Source organism: Pleurodeles waltl, chromosome 8 (assembly GCF_031143425.1).
Source record: "Pleurodeles waltl isolate 20211129_DDA chromosome 8, aPleWal1.hap1.20221129, whole genome shotgun sequence".
NCBI classification, from domain to species: Eukaryota; Metazoa; Chordata; class Amphibia; order Caudata; family Salamandridae; genus Pleurodeles; species Pleurodeles waltl.
Window position 1 is genome coordinate 1,201,706,640 of NC_090447.1, and position 21,857 is coordinate 1,201,728,496.

Genomic DNA, 21,857 nt, shown 5'->3' on the forward strand with positions numbered 1-21,857 from the left:
GGTTCCTGATTTTTTTGAAGGATCAAAGTATTACGCTGTATGCAACAAATTAGTTTATTGCCACAGTCATGTGACACAACTAACCTCACTTAATGTTGATGTAAAGTTGCTATGCTCGACATGAACACAAATTGACTGAGAAATTATACATCCAGTATGGACTGGATTGGGAGTGACAGTTGGAGGCATGCTGCTAGCAAGTGCAGTGAGTGTGATAGAGGTCATAAGAAGGAGATGCTGTGTGAGGAAAGGGCTTAGAGGAGCTCTATCAGAAGTCCTTGTAGTATAATCTAGTAAAAATGGATAAACGTGCCTAACAGGAACTATTTAGTTTGTCTGAAGAAGGAGGCACATAACTTTAACTGTTAATTAACCCTTACAGGAGTCCTATCAGCTACTGTATTAGGATAGTCAATTTCAGTTATTTGCTTATCCTTCCTAAAGTTGATTTTACCTCATGATCAATCAGCCATTGATATATAAATTGTTAGATCCAGACGAGCTTCATCATGGACTTACATTCCCCACTCTAATACTTACCCTTGCATAAAGATGACTTCCCTTATCAAGCCATATGCCTCTCCTCCACACGTGTTGTCCCTTGGACCTTTTTACCAGTCTTGCGATGTCCACAGGAGGAGACAGTTAATTCATAAAATAATATCGATCACAAGTATACTGTTCATGCACGTTACCATTCTGACACTATGCATGCATCTTTCATCTCTTTGTACTTCCCAAGTTTAAGTGTAGATGTGGAAATTGTGCAGACTTCTTCCCTTCTCCATGTGTCTATTGATCACTTTTATATTTGAGAGTTGTGTATGAGCGGTGAAGATGCTGGTTGCAATTGCAGAATGTTTCTTTGTATCTCAGCGCCATCCTAGACTTCCATTTAATCATTTTTGCCTCACAATGGTGAGCAGGAAACTTGGTGCAACTATGGTGAATGGCAAAGGTGGTGAATGTGCCTCACCTGTGCTAAGAAATTTCACTGAGGCTGGATGTAGGGTCTTGATGGATGTGTTTTTTGCAAATCACCAGAAGGGAGACATGGGTTCACCTAGAACCTGGGTCACCCTATAAATAGAAATTAGTGTAATAGCCAGTGGCAATACACATTTTATAGACTAAATACTGAGTAATACATAATTGGTAATATACAGACCTGTTGGTTATAAATTAGAATAACATATATGTACTCTATTGTTGGTAAGGCAAGCCTGCTATTGTAGTAGTGTGTGGTACATTGTGCACAGTCATCCTACCAAATTGTGCACTCCCCCCTGTTCCCCATAGCTGAAGTTGTTTTAGTAGTGAGGTAAAGATGATTGCCCCAGATGGTACAATTTTGAACCCAAAAAACTTTGGAGCCCCTTCAGTAACAGATTTTGCTCTTGTTATCTTACAAATGTCCTAAAGCCCAAAGCTTCACTGTTTCCTGTCTACCTAAGAAGCCATTTTGGAGCCACCAATTTTGAATAACTAAGTTCCATTGCTGTAATGCCTTAGTAAGCTCCGACAGCCTCACTAAGACTGTTCGGCATAGACTCCACCTCTTCCAGAAAATTCCACACTTCACGTTTTATGGCAGGATGTGATGAGTCTAGGTGCTCTGCTGTTACAAATGTGATCATTGAAACACCAGTTGATCTGCCTGGCGATTGTTTAGAACACAGCCATCTAATTTGTTTTTTTGCTAATTCAAAATGCACTCATATTTGTATTTGCAGACAATCTCTCTGTTTGCTATTTGTGCAACAAAGTATAGTATTCAAGATTACCTAGTCAAACTGTCTTTCTGCTTCCATGATCACCAACCTTTGGTACAGGTGTCATCTTTCTGTATAGACCTGTGATGAAATGATTTTCTGATCAGTGCCCTCTGCTAGGTAACAAGTTCTCCCATACTATGCAGGCTTGCTCTTCTTTACGGCTAACCTTCTCTTCAGAATCTGTTTGCAATCTTCTTACAATCAACCCACCCCTGCTTATAGATCCTAGCACATATAACTGGTTTATGTTGGTTTGCCTAGTTCTATTGCTATGCTATTCATGCACCTCAAAACAAATTATATCTTCTACTTAGAATGGACAGGATGGTAACAAAAAAGTAAGTAGAAGCTGCGCATGGTTGGAACATTTTCTGAGGCATAATAGTCAAAGGAGCACCTTTGGAGACACAGTTCTTCCTGGGTTCCAGACTGTTGTCAGTATCAGAGGGGCAAATAATTTGCAGAAATCTCCAGAACACAATTTTCCGACAATATATTTTTGGCATCATGTTGATGACAACACTGGGTAGAACACCACTCTAAAAAATGTTCTTCCAGCATTAGCTATGATTCAAAATTGATTTTAGAAGACACTCAATCTTGGCCCCCTTAACTGGGCTAATTATTGTCCAGTCTCGCGCCTGCCCCAATTTGCAAAAATCTTGGAAAAGCATCTAAGTCAACAACTTTTATAGAAGCCAACGTTCTTCCCCACCCCTCTCATTCTTGGTTCAGAGCTGGACATATCACTAAGTCTACCCCGTTGGGAGTCACTGAGCATCTCAGGCTTCAACTTGATAGGGGCGGTAATGCTGCTTTAAACTTACTAGACCTTAGCACTGCATTTCATATGATCTCACACCAGCTGCTTCTGTAAAGGCTAGAGAATATGGGCATTCAAGATCTGGCTCTGGCCTGGCTAAGATCATTGTTACAAGATCTCTCTTTCTAGGTCTTCACTAAACACTCTAATTCCTTTCCTTTGTCATCTGGGATACCACAATGTCTGGCTTTAAGTCTGACCATGTTCAATATTTATGTTAGTCCTTTGGTGGATTTAGTGGAAAGTTGTGGCCTTACTTTGTTTTCCTATTACGATGCTATTCAAATTATTGTCTTTCTCTTTTCCGCTGATGACTATAACTCTGTTATCCTTACGTCCTGCCTCACGAAGGTAGAATCTGGGATGAATAATAACTTGCTTAAGCTTAACTGAACCAAACCTGAAATGTTGGGGTCCTCGTTATTGGCCTGATGAGATGCCCCTTTTCCCGTTTCAGTAGTTAAGAATCTGGGCTTCTGGCTAGATGATAAACTCTTGATGAACTAACAAATTACCAAAGTAGCCTCTACTTGCTTTAGTATCCTTAAGTGGCTAAAGAAAATACTTTGGATGCTCCCATTTTCTGCCCCAAAAGCCTTAATTCAGGCCTTAATCATCTCTAGGCTGGCCTATGGGAATATTCTCTACTAGGGGTCCTCTAAGACCTCTCTCAGAATGCCTTCAGATAACCCAGAATGCTGTGGCCCGGCTGTTGTTTCACCTCCCCAAGCACTCTCCTGTCTCGAATCTCCTGCGTGACCTCCAATAGCTCCCCATTGAAAAGCAAGTTCAATTTAAAGCCCTGTGCTTTACGCACAAGGCCATGTCAAATATGGGTCCACCCTAACTCAGATCCTTGGATCTTCTTACTGCCCCTAACAATCTCTTTGTTCGGGCACTAAGAATGTTTCTGCATTTGCCAGATGCAGGAGAGCCAGACAGGGTGGGAACTCCTTCTTCTGTCTGTATACCAAACTATGGATACTTTACTGGTCTCTCTGAGACTGTGTAATTCTTTTATAGGTTTTTATAAACTCCTAGAAACATGGCTTTTCTAGACTTATTCTTCTCCTTCCTAGTGTCTGTTTAGCTCTGGGAAACCTATTTGGGGTAGCTATGGTCTCTACAAACTCTAATAATAATAATATGTAAGTGAACATCTGCTAATATTTTGAGCAGTTATAGTCCAGAAAATCTGTATATGCTAGATGTAGCCCATCTAGTGCCCGTGCTGAGTGGCAGAAGCCCTTTATTTAGTTCCAGAATATGTCACAAGAGCACAGGGTTCAGAGCTATATAATATAGCCATGACCTGCCGAAATGTTTTCAATTTCCAAAAGACTTGGGGCCTCATTTTGAGTTTAGCGGACAGGTAAGCCTGTCCGCAAAACTCCGACAGGGTGGTTGCTGCTGTAGTGGCAACCACCCTACCTGACCTATTAGGTGTTTCATGCTAGGCTATTTCCGCCTGTCAGCCTAGTGGGAAACCGGTGACAGCATTGTCTCTGGCTCGAAATCAAGCAGTCGGCAATGCTGTTACCTGTAGGGTCCCCTCGCATCCTCGCAGTGTTCACTGTCTGTACAGCAGACAGTGATCATTGCGAGGGTGCTGGGCAGGGGGACCCCTGCACTGCCCATGCCAAGTGCATGGCCAGTGCAGCAGCCCCCCAGTGGCCACCTGCACCTGTTCTCCGCATGCATTTTCATGGTGGCGAAACCACCATGAAAAGGCTGGCAGAGAGAACAAGGTCGTAATCCATAGGGCAATGCTGCATGCAGTACTAAGCTGGCGGATTACGACGTCCACCTGCTGTTAACCCGTCGGGATCACCGATCCCAGCAGAGATGGCGGAACCCTGGCAGTCTTAAGACCTCCAGCCTCATAATGAAGACCCTGATCTGTAATCTGTGTTTAAAATATGAATCTTGTATCATTTCCATTTTGTTCTGCAGAAGCTGTTAAGGAAGGGATTGGAGTTTGCGGCTGGATTCTGCTTATTCTGTCTGGCCTGTTCGCACTTATTACCTTTCCATTCTCAGTCTGGTTTTGCATAAAGGTAATATAACATTATTAGCGTTCATCTGTTTTTAGCCTTAACAAATGTTCTGTAAATCATGTTTTCCATTTTAATGTACATGTTGTAGGTTGTGAAAGAGTATGAGCGAGCTGTCGTATTTCGGCTTGGACGTATAGTGTCTGGAAAAGCCAGGGGTCCAGGTGAGCGTTTTCATTTCACATCTCAGGAGATGATGTGAGCCCTTCTGTTATAAAATATAAATTACAGTCACTTTCACATAACTGAGAAATCACATGTAGACTGTGGTGGCGTGACATTAATTATTACAAATTTAAATTATCTTGGCCTGGCAGAAATCTTGTTTTATGGAATAGGGTTTGGATGATTTATGATTAGCTTTCTAATGTAAAACATAATAAAAGCAATGTTTATTTTTGAGAAAAATGTATTGTTTAATCTATGACCAAGATAGTCAGTTCGTCCTTGCATTAGATGTAAGCTGGTCCTTTCAGTTAGAAAGATGTTCATCTGGGTGTCGACTTTCGTCTGGGTGTCGACTTTGAAGTCCAGCCGGTGTCCAGAATTTCAAAGATCAGGTCGATTTCAAAGTAAATATTTAAGCACATTTCTGTGTGTTTTTTGTAGGACTGATCATGATCCTGCCTTGTACAGATACGTTTGTCAAGGTCGACCTCAGAACAATTTCCTTTGCTATTCCCGCACAAGAGGTAAAGATTTGCAATTATGTTTGTCTTCTGTATAACTAAAATACCCATATTTTATTTGCAGAAGGTTAATCTCTACTGATGTCTGCTTGATATTTATTCTGGGTTAACATTATTCTCATACACTTATGCTTTGATAATTATATTGTCTCTATTATGCATTCTTTCAAAAAGAACCTTCTCCCAAACTCGAGGCTGACTGGTAGTACAGAATTTTGAGGAACTAAATTGCATGTAATTTCACAAGCAGAATAGTTAATTGGTAACGTTCAATTAAAGGAGCATGATGTATATTACACCATGGATGAAAAAGGTAATTACTTATAGTAACAATGTTTCTGGTGCATACATAATCTTCCTACAGATTCCTCACAATGTGAATAATCATTCCAGACATCATCTGGAGAACGTCTGTGTGCAGCAGTAGCTCTCTAGCACCGCCAGGTGATGCCCGCTCCAACTCTTCTTTGAGGCTTGTTCATCACATTGCCCTCCTTAGCAACAGGGAAGACCACAAAGAGCCCATTGTATTCAGTCCTGGTGAGTGTGGTTGATCTAGTAAGACATACTGCACCTTGGAGGTCCATTGAGTGCAGTTGCTCCCCCTAATTGCTTGGATGTACGGAGGGAAGGAAGATGGAAGGGTAATAGACTGGGTCATATGAAATGCAAAAAGTATTTTGAGTAAGAAGGATTGGCAGGTTTGAAGGACCAACTTATCCATATAAAATACTGAAAGGTGGGTGAACTCAGAGAGCTTAAAGTTTTCCAACCCTATGTGCAGACATTATTGTCACAAACAGAACTACCTCCACTGCGGAACAGTAAATGAGGTCAATGTTTGGTTTGGGTCAAGAAGGAAAGATCAGAATCTAATAGTATACCCAAATTCCTCACCAAAGAAGGTGGTGACAGGGGCAGGTTAAGTTCCTCAGGCCACCAGAGGATTGCAGGGTGGGCCGTTTGGCTGAAAAGGAGAACCTCTGTTTTATCCACATTTAGTTTTAAAAAGTTTGACTCCATCCAGTTAGCTACTCTTTTCAAACACTTGTTGAATTTGAGGAAGGCTGCTTCTGAATGTTACTAGAACAAGAACAACAGTTGAGTGTCATCCACGTAGGAGACCACTTTCACTCCCCAGGTTTCAATCAAGGTGGGAGGTGAGGCCAAATAGAGGTTGAAAGCAACAGTCTCAGTGCAGAGCCTTGAGGCAGCCCACAGACTAAGGGTTTTGGGGGAGGAAGAGGAAGGACAGAGACAAACCCACTGTGAACACTCTTCCAAGAGTGGTTTAACCCCTTCGGTGCCAGGCCTTTTCCCCCTCAGGTGCCAAGCCTTTTTTTGGCTATTTGGGGCAGTTTGCGCTTAGGCCCTCATAACTTTTTGCCCACATAAGCTACCCACGCCAAATTTGCGTTTTTTCCCAACATCCTAGGGATTCTAGAGGTACCCAGACTTTGTGGGTTCCCCAGAAGGAGGCCAAGAAATTAGCCAAAATACAGTGAAAATTTTGTTTTTTTCACAAAAATGGGAAAAAGGGGCTGCAGAAGAAGGCTTGTGGTTTTTTCCCTGAAAATGGCATCAACAAAGGGTTTACGGTGCTAAAATTTCCAGCTTCCCAGCTTTCAGGAACAGGCAGACTTGAATCAGAAAACCCAATTTTTCAACACAATTTAGGCATTTTACTGGGACATACCCCATTTTTACGATTTTTTTGTGATTTCAGCCTCCTTCCAGTCAGTGACAGAAATGGGCGTGAAACCAATGCTGGATCCCAGAAACCAAAACATTTCTGAAAAGTAGACAAAATTCTGAATTCAGCAAGGGGTAATTTGTGTAGATCCTACAAGGGTTTCCTACAGAAAATAACTGAAAAATAAAAATATTGAAATTGAGGTGAAAAAATCTGCAATTTTTCTCGACTTAACTTTTTCCTGCAATGTCAGATTTTTTAAAGCAATATACCGTTACGTCTGCTGGACTCTTCTAGTTGCGGGGATATATAGGGCTTGTAGATTCATCAAGAACTCTAGGTACCCAGAGCCAATAAATGACCTGCACCCTGCAGTGGGTTTTCATTCTATACCAGGTATACAGCAATTCATTTGCTGAAATATAAAGAGTAAAAAATAGCTATCAAGAAAACCTTTGTATTTCCAAAATGGGCACAAGATAAGGTGTTGAGGAGCAGTGGTTATTTGCACATCTCTGAATTCCGGGGTGCCCATACTAGCATGTGAATTACAGGGCATTTCTCAAACAGGCGTCTTTTTTTACACACTCTCTTATATTTGAAAGGAAAAAATGTAGAGAAAGACAACGGGCAATAACACTTGTTTTGCTATTCTATGTTCCCCCAAGTCTCCCGATAAAAATGCCTACCTGTAGATTTTGGCCTCTAGCTCAGCTGGCACCCAGGGAAACCTACCAAACCTGTGCATTTTTGAAAACTAGAGACCTAGGGGAATCCAAGATGGGGTGACTTGTGGGGCTCTGACCAGGTTCTGTTACCCAGAATCCTTTGCAAACCTCAAAATGTGGCTAAAAAACCACATTTTCCTCACATTTCGGTGACAGAAAGTTCTGGAATCTGAGAGGAGCCACAAATTTACTTCCACCCAGCGTTCCCCCAAGTCTCCCGATAAAAAAGGTACCTCACTTGTGAGGGTAGGCCTAGCGCCCACGAAAGGAAATGGCCCAAAACACAACATGGACACATCACATTTTTTCACAGAAAACAGAGATGTTTTTTGCAAAGTGCCTACCTGTGGATTTTGGCCTCTAGCTCAGCCGGCCCCTGGGGGGCAGAAATGGCCTAAAATAAATGTGGTCCCCCCCGGGGAGCGACCCTTGCCTACAAGGTTGCTCCCCTTGCGTGACGGCGCAAAAAAAAAGATCCCTGGTGCCTAGTGGTTTCTTGACCTAAAATCGACCGATCTGCCCCCAAAGCGGGCAGAAATGGCCTAAATACAATTTGCCCCTCCAGGGGTCGCTCCCCATCTCTTTAAAAAAAAAAAAAAAAAATAAATTTGCCCTGGCGCCTAGAAGTTTCTGCCCCCCGGGGGCAGATCGCCCAATAACAATAGTCCGATCTGCCCCCAGGAGGACAGAAATGGCCTAAAATAAATCTGCCCCCACCCCTCCTCCCGGGGACTGACCCTTGCCTATGGGGTCGCTCCCACTGCGTGACGGCGCAAAAAAAAAAAGATACCTGGTGCCTAGTGGTTTCTGCCCCCCCTGGGGGCAGATCGGCCTAATTAAAATAGGCTGATCTGCCCCTCTGGGAGACAGAAATGGCCTCAAATAAATTTGAAATTCACGAACAAAAAAAAACAACTCCCTGATGTCTAGTGGTTTCTGTCCCCCTTGGGGGCAGATTGGCCTCATAAAAATAGGTCAATCTGCCCCCAAGGGGGGCAGAAATGGCCTAAATATAATTTGTCCCCCTATGGGAGCGACCTTTGCCTAAGGGGTCGCTCCCCACCTCTAAAACAAAAAACTAAACAAAAACAAAACAAACAAAAAAAAGAATTATCCCTGGCGCCTAGATCGGCCTAATAATAGTCCGATCTGCCCCGGGGGGGCAGAAAAGGCCTTAAAAAAAATGCCCCTCCTGGGAGCGACCTTTTCCCAAGGGGTCGCACCCTTATGTCAGTTTCATAAAAAATAAAAATCCCTGGTGTCTAGTGGGCGTTTTGACAGCCGGATTGCTTTCAATCCGGCTGCCAAAACGCAGAGAGAGACTTCAAAGGGAAGGAAATAACTTTTCTTCCCTTTGAAGCCTCTCTCGGCCTCCCCCACGTGATTGGAAGAGAAATGCAAACCATTTCTTTTCCGATCGCGCTTGAAGCTGAGATTCCATTGCGATGGGAGGAGGCCCTGTGACAAACAGCGCACGATCGCGCGCTGACGTCACGGGGGGTGGAAGGGGAAGGGATTCCCCTTTCAGCCCTGGCCTGGGGGGGTGGGGAGGGCCGGTCGCAGGATGTAATGGTTACGTCCATGGTGCCACACGGGCGCAGCCATGGACTTAACCATTACGTCCGTGGCGACGAAGGGGTTAAGCCAGGACAGAACTGTACCCTTAAAGCTCTATTGGCTTAATCTGTTCAACAAGGTGATATGCAACACCGTGTGGAGAGCTGCAGACAGGTCTAAATGTATGACTATAGCAGAACCACATCCATCCAGTTTTTCTCTCATGAACTCCATCACTTCTAGTAATGCTGTTTCGAGACTGTATCCTGCACAAAGCCTGATTGAGTGTCATCTGCTTAGGGTGAAAGCTGGTGGTTCACCAGCTTCTCCAAGATCTTTGAAGCGGCTGGCAGTAGCAAAATGGGTCTGAAATTACTAGGGTTCACATTAGGTTTTGCAGGAGCAGAAGAAGGAATGCTTGTTTCCAAATGGCAGGAAAAATGCTGAATTTCAAGGATGTGTTCCAAATCTTGTTGAGAAAAGGATTCACACAGTGTTCTACCATCCTAAAGGACTTGAGGAGTGAGGAGCAGGGGTCACGGGGTGAGCCTGATTTGCATTTCATCAATTCCTTAAATGAGCCATCTTTGGACATAAGACAAAACTCTGAAAAGGCAGGCATGTGACTAGAGGTAGAAGTCAACAAGTCTGCTATGCAGAATCTCACAGGAAAGGTAGAGTTTTTGCATTTTCTCATTGAAAAAGTTTGAAAGCTTATTGCAGAGATCAGGCGGGGGGATAAAGGATTTGACAATATGAAATATTTCCCTGGAAGGGTAGGCTGCAGTCTCAATATGCATTGAGAAGTACTTTTTCCTGGCCTTCGGAGTACGTCTGCAGAGGTTTATGAGAGCTGCCTTGCATAGCCACTTTGCCTTGAGGTCATAGGACCTTCTCCACCTGTGCTCTAGCTTTTAGCAAAGGCTTTTCTCTGCTTATAAGATGGGGGAAATCAAGGGTGCAGAAGGCTTTGATCTTTAAGCAGTATAATTTTTTCAGGGGTGCTAGCAGGTACAAGGCCTTAGTAATCCAATAGATTGATAGGACCGCATCACAGTCATGGTTGTCCGAGAATGAGGAAAGGGAGGATTGAAGAGAGAGCATGAGAGGCTCCTCAGAAACATTCTGCCATTTTCTCTTCATTTCGGGGGTTATCCTAGTCTCCATCAAGTATCCAGGTGCATAGAAAAAGAACGAAACAAGAAAAGGAGCTGACCAGATCAAGCGTTCTGGGGTGCTGGCTCGGAGGCAAGCAACGCTGGAAAAAATTAAGTCCAGTATCTGGCCTGCTTTGTGGGTGAGAGCAGTGATGTGTTGTGTCATTTTGAGACCTGCCAAGGTCTGGATCAACTGGGAGGCCTGTGTACAGTTAGGAACATCCGCATAGGTAATAAAATCCCCAGAACAGTGAAATTAGTGTATTGTAGTGACAGTTGACTGACAATGTCACAGAGTAGTGAAGGGAGCTATCTAAACTGGCTGGAAAAGTAGCCTTTATTAATATAGTTGAGCAGTAGAATAGTCACAAAATGTCCTGTACTGATGATACAACTGCCTCACTAATGAGGTCAGAACCAGGGAGAGAGTTGTAGTTCTGCTGTTCCTGAAGCATTCCAGGAAAGAGTCATCCTTCCCACCGAAAAGATGCATGCCATCAAAAGGTATGTCCATGAGAGTGGTGTGGACACCTCCCAAAATGGCAGTGCATTCTGCAGGTTGTAGTGTCACAGCAGTGCCCATGATTCAGGCCCCCATTACCTGTTGAATCCAGGCCGCTCTTCAGGATCTGCTTTAAAACATCTAAGCAATCACTGACCAAATCAGAAAAGGGCTTCTTCCTATGTTCTGTTAGTCTTAATAATGCCAGCTTTTCAGATTCCCACAAAACATCCCCATAGACATATGGCTTTTGCTGTACAGAGTGTGAGGCTGCCTGCGGTGAAGACCATAAGGCCCATAGCATAAAGGCAGGGAAGGCATTGGTGTTCTGCTTAGAGGATGAATCTTGAACCTCCAGACAAAAAAATAACATTTTGGCATCAACTGGAGTTGTCCTATGGTGTTGACTACTGGATCTGAGATTGGATTGTTCCAGGCATCTCAGACAGGTTTGAATAGTTGGACTTGGCTCTTCAGAGGGCAATGGCCTCTTTAGAATGTCTGCATGCCTTTTGAACTACAGTAGTAATTGAAGAGCCTTTCTCTGTGGGAGGGCCCGAGGAATTAGGAAAGTCTCTTCTGGTGACACAGTGGTGATCTGAAAGATAATAGCCTTCATTGGAGTAAGAAAGGGGAAGCAGATGATCAGGTTCAGAATGATCATCTTTTGACCATAATCTCTATCAGACATGGTTATGTCCTGGAGTCGGATCCACATAAATCCTTCTCAAAGTTTCTTGATCCTAGGAAGAGTCTGTTCATCAAGGCAAGATATGACTTTCTCTTTTCCAACATGATTCAGTTTAGGTGACTTCAAATGTGGTGCCATGATTGGCTCTGGGGGCAGTGTCATGGACGGTGGTGGACAGACAGGGATGGTGCCATGGTCTTTGATTTCTTTCTAGACACCAAGCACAGAGTCTATTGAAGCTGCTGAAGATATCAAGCCTAAAGGAGGGGGTCTGCCATTGGGTATTGGCTTGGAGGGACCTGGGTCTAACGTGGCCAGACAGAAGGCATTGGCCTGCAAAAGATTTGTGGGTGGTGCACAGATTTAAAGCTGTATCTTTATTGCTTCAGAATTGGTTCCTGAGTATGAGAAAAAAATATCTGACAACAGTGCCATAGCTCTGAACAGTCCCAGAAACAGGGCTATTTCCTCAAGAAGAAAGAAGATTTCTCCTTCCTATGTTACTTTTTGAGGTTCTTATGGGACAAACTCTTGGTAGTTTATTCCCTGGCAGGACACTTACCTGAAGAGGCTGGGATAGTCTTTGGCTTGGCAGGCATTGGCCAGATATAATGTGTTGTGCTTATAAGGCATGCCTGGATGCAGTCAAACTGATTTTCTGGTGATGTCAGGTGTCCTTAATGAACACACTCTTTGATGGCTCCAGCCTGTTTAGGGAAAAAGCTGTTTTGGCACTAGAACTATTAACAGATAGCTAATCAGTTCTCTTACCAGTAGATAAGGTTCTAAGGCCATTCAAGGGGGTTAGCTTACATACAGCACCAGCTCTACTAACCTGTACCAACAATCGGCCCTATCAAGGTCAAGCATGTAGCACTAGGGGAAACTGTTCCAACTAAAAGGGATAGCAGTTCTCCAATTCCTCCTCCCCCAGTGCACCAGCTACCAAGTGAGGAGTTTGTGGCTAGACATAGTATCCACCAGAAAGAGCATCACCAAAGGTAGCTGGTTCTCCTTGTAAACAGTTGTTCTCATTGAGCATGGAAGGGGAGAAATATGGGCAGGAGGCATAGTGGAAGGCTAATGGTGGGATGCTGGTTTGACATGTCAAAAAAACACAATCTGTGAAAGCATTGTAAGATGGAGGTAATCACCATGTATTTCCAAGATAGATAAATGTAATGGGATTTCAAAATGCTTTCTATTAAATTTAGTTTATTGAAGGAAATGTGGATATTGACATTCTCTGTTACTGAATTGTGTGTCCTAATTATGCTTACCCAGCTATGCGTTCTCAGTATGTGCTTAAATAAGTTTTTTAGCATCTGTAAATGTTTACATGTACTGTTTTTACCTCTAGATCCTCACCAAAGATTCAGTCACCGTTCACGTGGATGGAGTTGTATTTTATAATATCTATAGTGCAATAAGTGCTGTGGCCAATGTTTCAAATGTCTATGTGGCCACACATCAACTGGCCCAGACCACTTTGAGAAATGTACTTGGTACACAGAACCTGTCCAACATCCTGTCCAATCGAGAGGAGATTGCTCATAGCATTCAGGTAAGTAAACAGTCAATCAAACTGCAATTCACAAAAAATCATCGTCACTGTTCTTATACTTTTAAATTAAATTATTTTTCACTCTTGATTTTTGTTGGAGATGTGTTTCTGTTTTCGAAAATTGGTCCATACAGCCTGTCTGTAAATTGAGCATCAACCATGGCTTCCACTGGTGATGTAATACAAAATAACTCACCTGCAGGCATTTCAAACAAATTATTTGTTAGCCTCTTATATGTTTGGTCTTTAAATCAACACTATTTTCAGGAACACAACAATTGGGGCTCTTGGTAGCGATAGAATACATGTGAAATGCTTTAGAAAAATGTTTATGGCTCATCTATTGGCATTATAAGTTAGTATATTAAAAAAGATTTCTAAAGCCGTTCATGTTGACAAATATTGACAAACATTATGGATAATACTATCAGGCCATCATAAAACAGAGTTTAACTTTGCATTTTGCTCCTCCTCTTCTCTACGGTGCAGATTATTGCATATACTCTTTATTTATGTTATATTTTTCCACAACCAAGGCCTCCAACCTAAACTATTGAACAAACATTGTACCTTTTTCTTTTACCGACACCTGATTCACAAAGATGTTTGGGTGTTATGTTGGTGGGTGTAATTAGATGACTGGGTCCCGCACGCTGCAGTAATAATTGACAAAGACACAGCAGGGTGGTTTTGTACTGGTGGGCTGCACTGGAGGGTTGTTCTCCCTTCTGCTAACCACACCTGCCAGCTCCCATTATTTATTACCCACGACCCACATTGTTGCGGAGGCATTCTTACTACAGACTTATATGGAGGGTAGTCGGACTGAAACCCCCTCCCACCTTGTACCAACATGATAGTGCTTGCGGCCCAGTTACATCACTAGCATAACACTACATTTCTCCTAAAAAATAAACAAATAAGAGAGGCAACAATACACACTTCACTATGCTTGAACTGCATGATGGCTGACAGCAAACACTGGACATCTTAGACATTGTGTGATGTCAGCAACAGAATGATATTATGAAACCAGGGCCCTCAGGGATGTCCAGGCACATCACGCCAACGAATTCTGCAGTCTTACAGATGTAGCGGGGTTGCTTCGCAGTTCATGCCTGGTGTGGGTGGTGTGACTTTTGTGTTGGTCAGCCGTGGTGCCCTCTGGACTCCCCACCTGGTCCTTATTCGACAAATCAGGATAACACTCTGGGCGAGGAGACGAGGGTAGCAGAGGACAAGAGCTTCCTGCTTCAGTCACTGAGTCAAACTCCTCTCAGGGAGGATCCATCCCCATGACATTCCCTGGCTGCTGGTAAGTGGAGTAGAATTTCTTGAACACAGAAATGTTCCTGGTGATTTCTTTTGTCCCTTGCCGGGCAACAATCGTGGTGCCCTGGCATTTTATGATAACCCAGGGGTGGCATTCAAATGGAAGTCTGAATATACTTCCAGGGGACCGATCCTTAATGAGCACCAGATCACCAACCTTTAAACTAGATACTATGGCTCGCCTTCTTGTGACTAGCCTTTTCGTTTAGATTTTTTCTCTTGTTGTATACCTGGAAATCATTCATAGGACTTGGGGTCCAGGAACAGTTGTGAGGAATAGAGTCAACAACTACACGCCCCATGGAGAAGTGGCTAGGTGCCCTCCCGGTGTTGGAGTGTAGGGTCTGGCGATAGTCCAGCAGAAAATAATATATGGGCAGTTCTGGAGTTACCCGGCAGGCAGAGGCAATTCTGATATCTGTATTTAAAGTCCTCATGAATCTCTGTACCTCCCCATTTGCTTGAGCCGCACGGGGAGTGAATTTTTTGTGAGAGATGCCCATAGACGTCAGTTGTGCTGACAGTTTATGCTCGTGGAATGGGAATCCATTGTCAGTCTTTAGTTCTTTCATCAAACCATGGGTGGCTATGATTTTCACTACTTACCTCAATGGCACTTTGAGAAGACAGAATTTCTACTTTGGGGTATTTCAAATAGTCAACAATCAATATCATGCTGTGTCTTCCATCGGGGAAATTCCAGAAGTCTAGGCTGGCTGAAGCCAATGGCTGGCACAGTCCATTTTCCTTCTCCACCGGAGCAGGTGGGCTAGGTTCTCCTGTGGCTTGACACCACAGGCATGACCGTACTAATGTCTCCACCTTTCATCCATCAAGGGGAAATATACCTTGGTTCTTAGCCATTTTTGATCTTCACCATGCCTTTATGTCCAGCATTGGCGAGTTGGACAGCATGATCAGTAAGCCTGGAGGAGATGACTAATCAATGTCCTCTTAGGATACATTCCTGGGGATCAGCCGTCAGCTCCTGGCAAACAGATTACAGGCTTTCCATTACGCGCATAGCCTCTGAGGTGAGTTGTCTATTGTGGAAGTTAGGTGTTTTTCCGTCTTGATTGTGGCGTTTGGCAGTCACATTTCCACACATATTCACACTTTGCCCAGTTGTTTAGGTTTCCTGGCTACCAAAACCCCGAGACTCCCAGGAAGTGGGCTCCTCCACTTTTTCAATAATCCCTGTCACTTTGAGCATGTCAAACTCCTTCTCTACTTGAGGCCTCAAGTGAAACGCAATGTGCTGATGCCAGAAGGCTACAGGTTGTACTGATTTGTCTATCTGCAGCTTGATTTCTTTGTTGTTCAGGCAGCCGATGCCATCTAACACTTGTGGGAATGCTTCCAGGATGCCAAGTATGGATTCCTGGCATACTCCAAAAGCTAAGGGCACGTTACCAAGGGCTTCTGCAGTCTGGCACCCTAGCAGCATGCCATGGCCCTCTTCTGCAACATAGACTTGAGTCTGAGCTGACTGAGACCCACATGTGATGGTTGTCTTGAGTCTTCTCTCATGGTGAGTGTTTGGTCTGGGCCATAAGAAAACACTATGACCTTGGCTGGTTTTAGGCTTGGAGTTGGTGTCATGCTATGGTATGTATCCGAGGACATTATGATATTTGACGCTCCTGTGTCCACTGTAGCGAGATTGGAGTGTTCTCCCACTTGTACCTGGCACCAGGGTAGCCTCCGTACTGTCTGGGCAGTTGTGCAAGTAGTGAAGAGTGTACTCCTTTTCGTCATTATCATCCATGTCGCTGCCTCTTTCTTGTGTGTCAAGAGCAGCATTCACTGTGGTGTGTGGGACTCAGCTTGTGCTTGATTTGCATACTTTCAAGAAATGGTTGACATTTCTGCACCTTGCACACCTCTTTCCTCTCGCTGGCCATTCAGTAGGGTGTTGTGGCTGTCCTCCACAATAGCCATATACTTTGGATGTTGGATTGCTCTTCTGGGGCTTGGGTCTGCTGGGTGTTGGCGTGACCGCATCGACTGGTTCGACTTTGATTGGTTTCTGAAAATCTGCTTCCATATGGCATGCTCACATTTTTGATAGTTCGCCCCATAGTCATAATATCCACCAGAGACCTTCTGGATTCTTCTAGAATATGTTCATGTAGTTATGCCGAGGTGCACCCTTGAATGATTTGTCCTCTGATCTTTTCATTTTCATCTGTGAATCCACATGTGCTGGCTAGTTCTTTGAGCTGCATGCAAAAAGTGTCAATAGACTCATTCATTTGTTGTCTCGCTTGGCTAGACACAAACCTTTTGTAGTCTTTATTCGCAATGGGCTCAAAAATTGCATTGAGTACTGCAATCGGGGTGAGATATGCTTTGGGGGCAGCTTCTGTGATTGTTTTGTAGATTCTGTGTATGTCGTTGCCCCTTTTAGATGTAAGATCATGGCTCTTGTCTGAGCATTTTCTACTTTGGTGGCTTCAAAAAACAGCAGCGCTTTCTCAACCTGGTCTTTCCATCTGGGAGCTTGAGCTGATTGGGCACTCTCAACAACGAAGGGCTCAACAGCCGGTATGGTGGCCATGGTGTGAATGCGCTAGCTATTTCAGGTTCAATTTCCCTGTGGGGTGTAGATTTCTTTGTGTTTTTCAGACCACCAGTATGCGTTGTGCTTTACAAGGTCCATCTGTCCTCCGGTTCCTTCTCTGACTTAGTACAGATGACAGTAGACAGAGTAGTTGCATGATTGTACTGTGGTGTGGAAATAGTGCCTTTTACATATTGGGCCCAGTGCCCTATATGGGCTTTTCACCATATCATCTGCTTCCACATCATAAAGTGGGGGCCAAATGGCAGGCATAAGCCGTCTTTGCAGACGATTCAGCACTACAGCCCACGTGCTAAACGATGCTGGGGCCTGGCAACAGGGGGCGCTCTCATTGTAACAGGGACATGCGCCTTTGAAGTTTCTGATGGCAGCCTCCGCTCTTCTTCCTTTCCACAGGGAACCTCTTACCTCTTCAGGCACAGCTGGCTGCCAGGGGAGTTGCACGCAGGCTATCGGGTAGGCTCAAGTCATGTTGCCTGCACATCACATGGGTGCGGAATGGCCAGAATGCACGTGGCACGAGCACTGACACCCAACACAGGTGCGTGGCCACCACAGCTGTTTCGGCATGGCAGGTCAGATTAACTTTGTTGCCTGTGTTATGTTTCAGGATGTAATTAAATACTTGCTCACATGCGCTGCATCAATAATGGGCACAGACACAACAGGGTGGCGTTTTACTGGTGGGCGGCCCAAGAGGGTTGTTCACCCCTCTCCTAACCACGCCTGCCAGCCCTCATTATTTATTACCACAAAGCACGTGGTCTCGAGGCCATTCTCACTACAAACACACACGGAGGGGGGTCGGACCCAAACTCCCACCCACCTTGTACCAACATGATAGTGCTTGCGGCCCAATTACGTCACTGGTGCAACACTGCATTTGGGCACTTTAGCAAAACACAGTAAAGAATGGTTGGATTTTGCCATAGTAAATGTGTGTTTTCACACAAAATAAGTGGCAGAGCTGCCTTCCGAGTTTGTTTTCAGAGGTGTATTTGTGGGCATTTGTAGCTGGGTCTCCCTGTGAAAGCTGGTAAACAACAACAAACTTGTGAGTCAGTATTCATAAAACTTTTGCAGGTAGGTTTACCATCCTGAATACAATCTGTACATTGTCAGATTTCATACTGTACTTACATGTCAGCAATGTATGCTGTTGCCATGTTTAGTGCTCAGGTTCCGATGTGGCTGAGTTGTGATTAGTAGTCCGTTGCCAAAGCTCTAGAAAAGAGTAATAGCTAAAATAATAAATTAAAAGGGTTAGGAACATAAGGTCATAAAAAAGAAGACTTTAGAAAATAGTGACTTTTCAAACATGCTACCACCAGATTCTATTGGATTTCCCGAGTCGCTGAACTATTTGATTCAAGAGCCACCCTCGAGAAGTCTAACTCCCCTAATTTTTTTTGCTGACTATAAAACACATAAGGTTGCTTTATTCAATGCAAGTTGTGTTCTGCATAGGCTTAGGGCTGTAGCATGAACTACTTGATGGCCACTGGTGCCACCTTGAACTGGGCTGCTCAAAATCTTACCTCCAGAGGGTGCATTAAAGTCCGCAGCCCACAAGATGCACTCCGAAGTCCTTCTCATACTTCAGAAGCCTTGACACTGAGGTGTGCCCAAGTATTCTGAAAAGACAAAAAAAAAAACACCTTCACCAACCATCCAGAGATTGGACCATGGCCAACACATATTGCACATATTTATGCTGGTGTGGTTTAGTCAACAGTCTGGTTTTAATCCTCATTCCTTTCCGGTTATTCAGTCTCTAAATTGCTGTTAAACACTTCCTGGTGACTTCTGATGCTCAGCTACTTAATTCAGCCTACCTTCCTTCCAACAACACTTTAGGTTTGAGCCTGAATGTAAGCAGAGACATAACTGGTGGGCTTTTCCAAATATAAAGCTCCTGTTAATCTCACCTTGGTAGATGATTGCTCAGCATATAGCAGTGCCATGTCAATTTCAGGTATGATTGTTGTGTAAATTCACTATGATCCAGAGCTGACATTACATACTTTGAGGTCAAAACCCCATAACTACGAATCTTTTCTAGTTCAGTGATCATGATCACTGTGTGAGTTTGCTTTTGTGTGGAAAGGAGAAGGGGAGTTGTCTGGGTGGTTGGAGAAAGGAGATGCAAGTGTTTTCGGTAGGTGTGGCCAGAGTTGAGTAGTGCCTTGAATGTGTGTCTGAGGAGTTTGAGAAGTTCAGCATTGCGCAAAAAAGATTTGCAGACTGTCCCACATATATACACTGTAGCCTTGACAAAGTATTGATGGAAAGAAGTGTTCAGACATCAGAAAGTAATAATCAACTCATGAACCTAGAGCTTCAGCTTTTTGAACTTAGAAGTACAAAATGAAGCAATATTTAAAGAATAAGAACACCACCTTGCTATTACTGATATAACAGAGTCCACTACCATTTAGCTTAATAATATTTAGACTGTGTTAGTTTGCTGTTAGGGGAAAAAGCTAACGCTTTTGGGGGATTTGAATTATGGATTTGTTGGACAAGAGCATATGTTTGCCAAGATCCAAAACTACTGCCCCAGGGAATAAAGGTTTATGAAAAGGGATCCAAAATGTGCTCCAGAAAAAATTATTGGTGAGTGATTCTCTAGTTATCTGCTGAGAGCTCTATTGTGATTTTTTTTTTTTTTTTTTTTTTACAGCTGTCTACCCCCAAAACCTTTTCTTGGAAATATAAATACAGCAAGAAATGTGTAGACCGCATTACAAAACGATAATTCCTTTTGTGATTTGTACTGTATAAATACGTAAATAAACTAAGGTATTCTTAAGCACATATGATAGTTTATTCTTCAGATAGATCTGTAACGCATAGCTAGCTAGCCGGTGAAAAGGGAGAAGCCCGTGAAAAGGCAAGGCCTACCACAGTTTGCTCTTTCTGAAAATTCAGAAAAGATAAATGGCCACAAAAACTGAGGAGGAAAATTAATTGATATACCTGTTAATTAAATATATGTGCAACTTGCACATATGAACTTTAAACCCCAGCTGGATGAAATTATTCACACCAGGTTGCGTAATCTGCTGTGTACAACAGTATACCGCCCCGGTGCTGAGGTGGCAAGCATTGTGATTAAAAGAGATTGTTTTTATTCCAAATATGTTTGTGAAGCTGAAATCAGGAGCAAGGTTTTATGCTGCATAATATCCGGGGCTTGGCTCCTCCGTTAGGGTGGAGGAGCTTCACGTGCCCCCCCCCCCCCCACCAGCAGCAGAAGCTGCAAACCTTTCACAACGAGGGGATAATAAACCAGGTTTATTATCCCCTCGTTGTGAAAGGGTCGGGCATCTGGGATGAGGAGCAGTGAAGGGGAGTGCTCAGTACTCCCCCTCACTGCAAATGTATGTTTGGCTGGCTGGCTCAGGCTGGCCAAACACACATGCGTGGTAGGCTCTCTCTAGCCCAGAAACTCAGTTGCTGGGCTGGAGAGAGCCTGCACAGGCTCTCAGTCTGCCTGGGAGTGACCTGGCTGGGCGCTCCCAGCCAATGCTGACGCTGCTTTGAGCAGCGTCAGGATTGGCCGCATTGCAGGCTCTGAGCCTGTGCCTGCGTGCAGCCAGCAGGGAAGAGTAGCATGGGACGATGCCGAAAATGTAAGTGTTCATTTAAAAAAAATTAAAAAAAATTAGATCCCCCTGCGCATCACACCGGCCCCACTCCTTATGGGCGAAGTGAGCCGCGATTCCATAATATACCAGTTTTGAAAACAAAATATCCTAAAATAAAGAAAGTGGGAGCTTACTCTTCAGGATATGAGTGAAATTCACTCGTATCTTAGAAATTGAGCTCCATAAATACACCCTCCAGCTGTTAGTGGGCTACCTTGGTCTCCAGATGGAACTGTGACTAAACAACAAAGTTTACACTTTCCCATCATCTACCACCGTCGAATTTGTGAAAGTTAGACTGCCACAAAATGAATTATAAATGAGACTCTCCTTAATTGTTTGCCTTTAACGAAATAATAAGAAATGCCCTGTAAAACTTATTTTTTACACAAGTAAACTACACAACAAGAATCAGATGACCAGTAAACATGGATAAGTTGAATGAGTGTTTTTCGAATACCATCCATTTGAAGAAAAAAACTTTACAAATGTATGCCATTCCTTACAGTTGTTATATTGTATTAAAACAAAAATTGGGACATATTTATCAAGACCTCATGCCAATGCAGAGTGGTGCAAAGTCTTGTTATGGTGTTTACTTCCCAGCACAAAACTTTTTTTGTGCTGCAAAAATGGCCTTTTTTTTTTTTTTTTTTAGCACGAATAGCATTTTGAGGTGCTTTGTGCCACTTTACATCAAGGGGGCGTTCCATGGTTGGCACTTTGGAGTTCCAAGGCGTTCCAGGGCAACCACCCACGGTTTTAGACAGGATGCCCTTCTTTTTAGTACAAATAGCATTTTGAGGTGCTTTGCACCATTTTGCATCAAAGGGGCGTTCCTTGGGTGGTATGTTGGCGTTCCAGGGCAAATACCCATGCTTTTTGATGCAATGCCGTTTTTTTTGTTTAGTACAAATACTATTTTGAGGTGTTTCGCACTACTTTGCAACAGTGGCATTCCATGCATGCTACTTTGGTGTCCCAGGGCACACACCCATGGTTTTTGACGCAATACCTCGGGCTTTGTGCTAAAAAATATAAAAAAAAAAAAATGCCTT

General features: G+C 43.6%; 1 protein-coding gene across 2 annotated transcripts in view; it reads left to right on the forward strand.

Annotated features, from left to right (window-relative positions):
* The window catches only part of STOML3 (stomatin like 3), a 129,898-nt gene that overhangs the window by 62,489 nt on the left and 45,552 nt on the right, over positions 1-21,857 (forward strand). For both annotated transcript variants that reach the window (XM_069205488.1, XM_069205489.1), the window contains exons 3-6: positions 4,552-4,655; positions 4,744-4,816; positions 5,262-5,344; positions 13,030-13,233. In XM_069205488.1, coding sequence (XP_069061589.1) covers positions 4,552-4,655; positions 4,744-4,816; positions 5,262-5,344; positions 13,030-13,233 — 464 coding nt within the window. The remainder of the gene's footprint in view (positions 1-4,551; positions 4,656-4,743; positions 4,817-5,261; positions 5,345-13,029; positions 13,234-21,857) is intronic.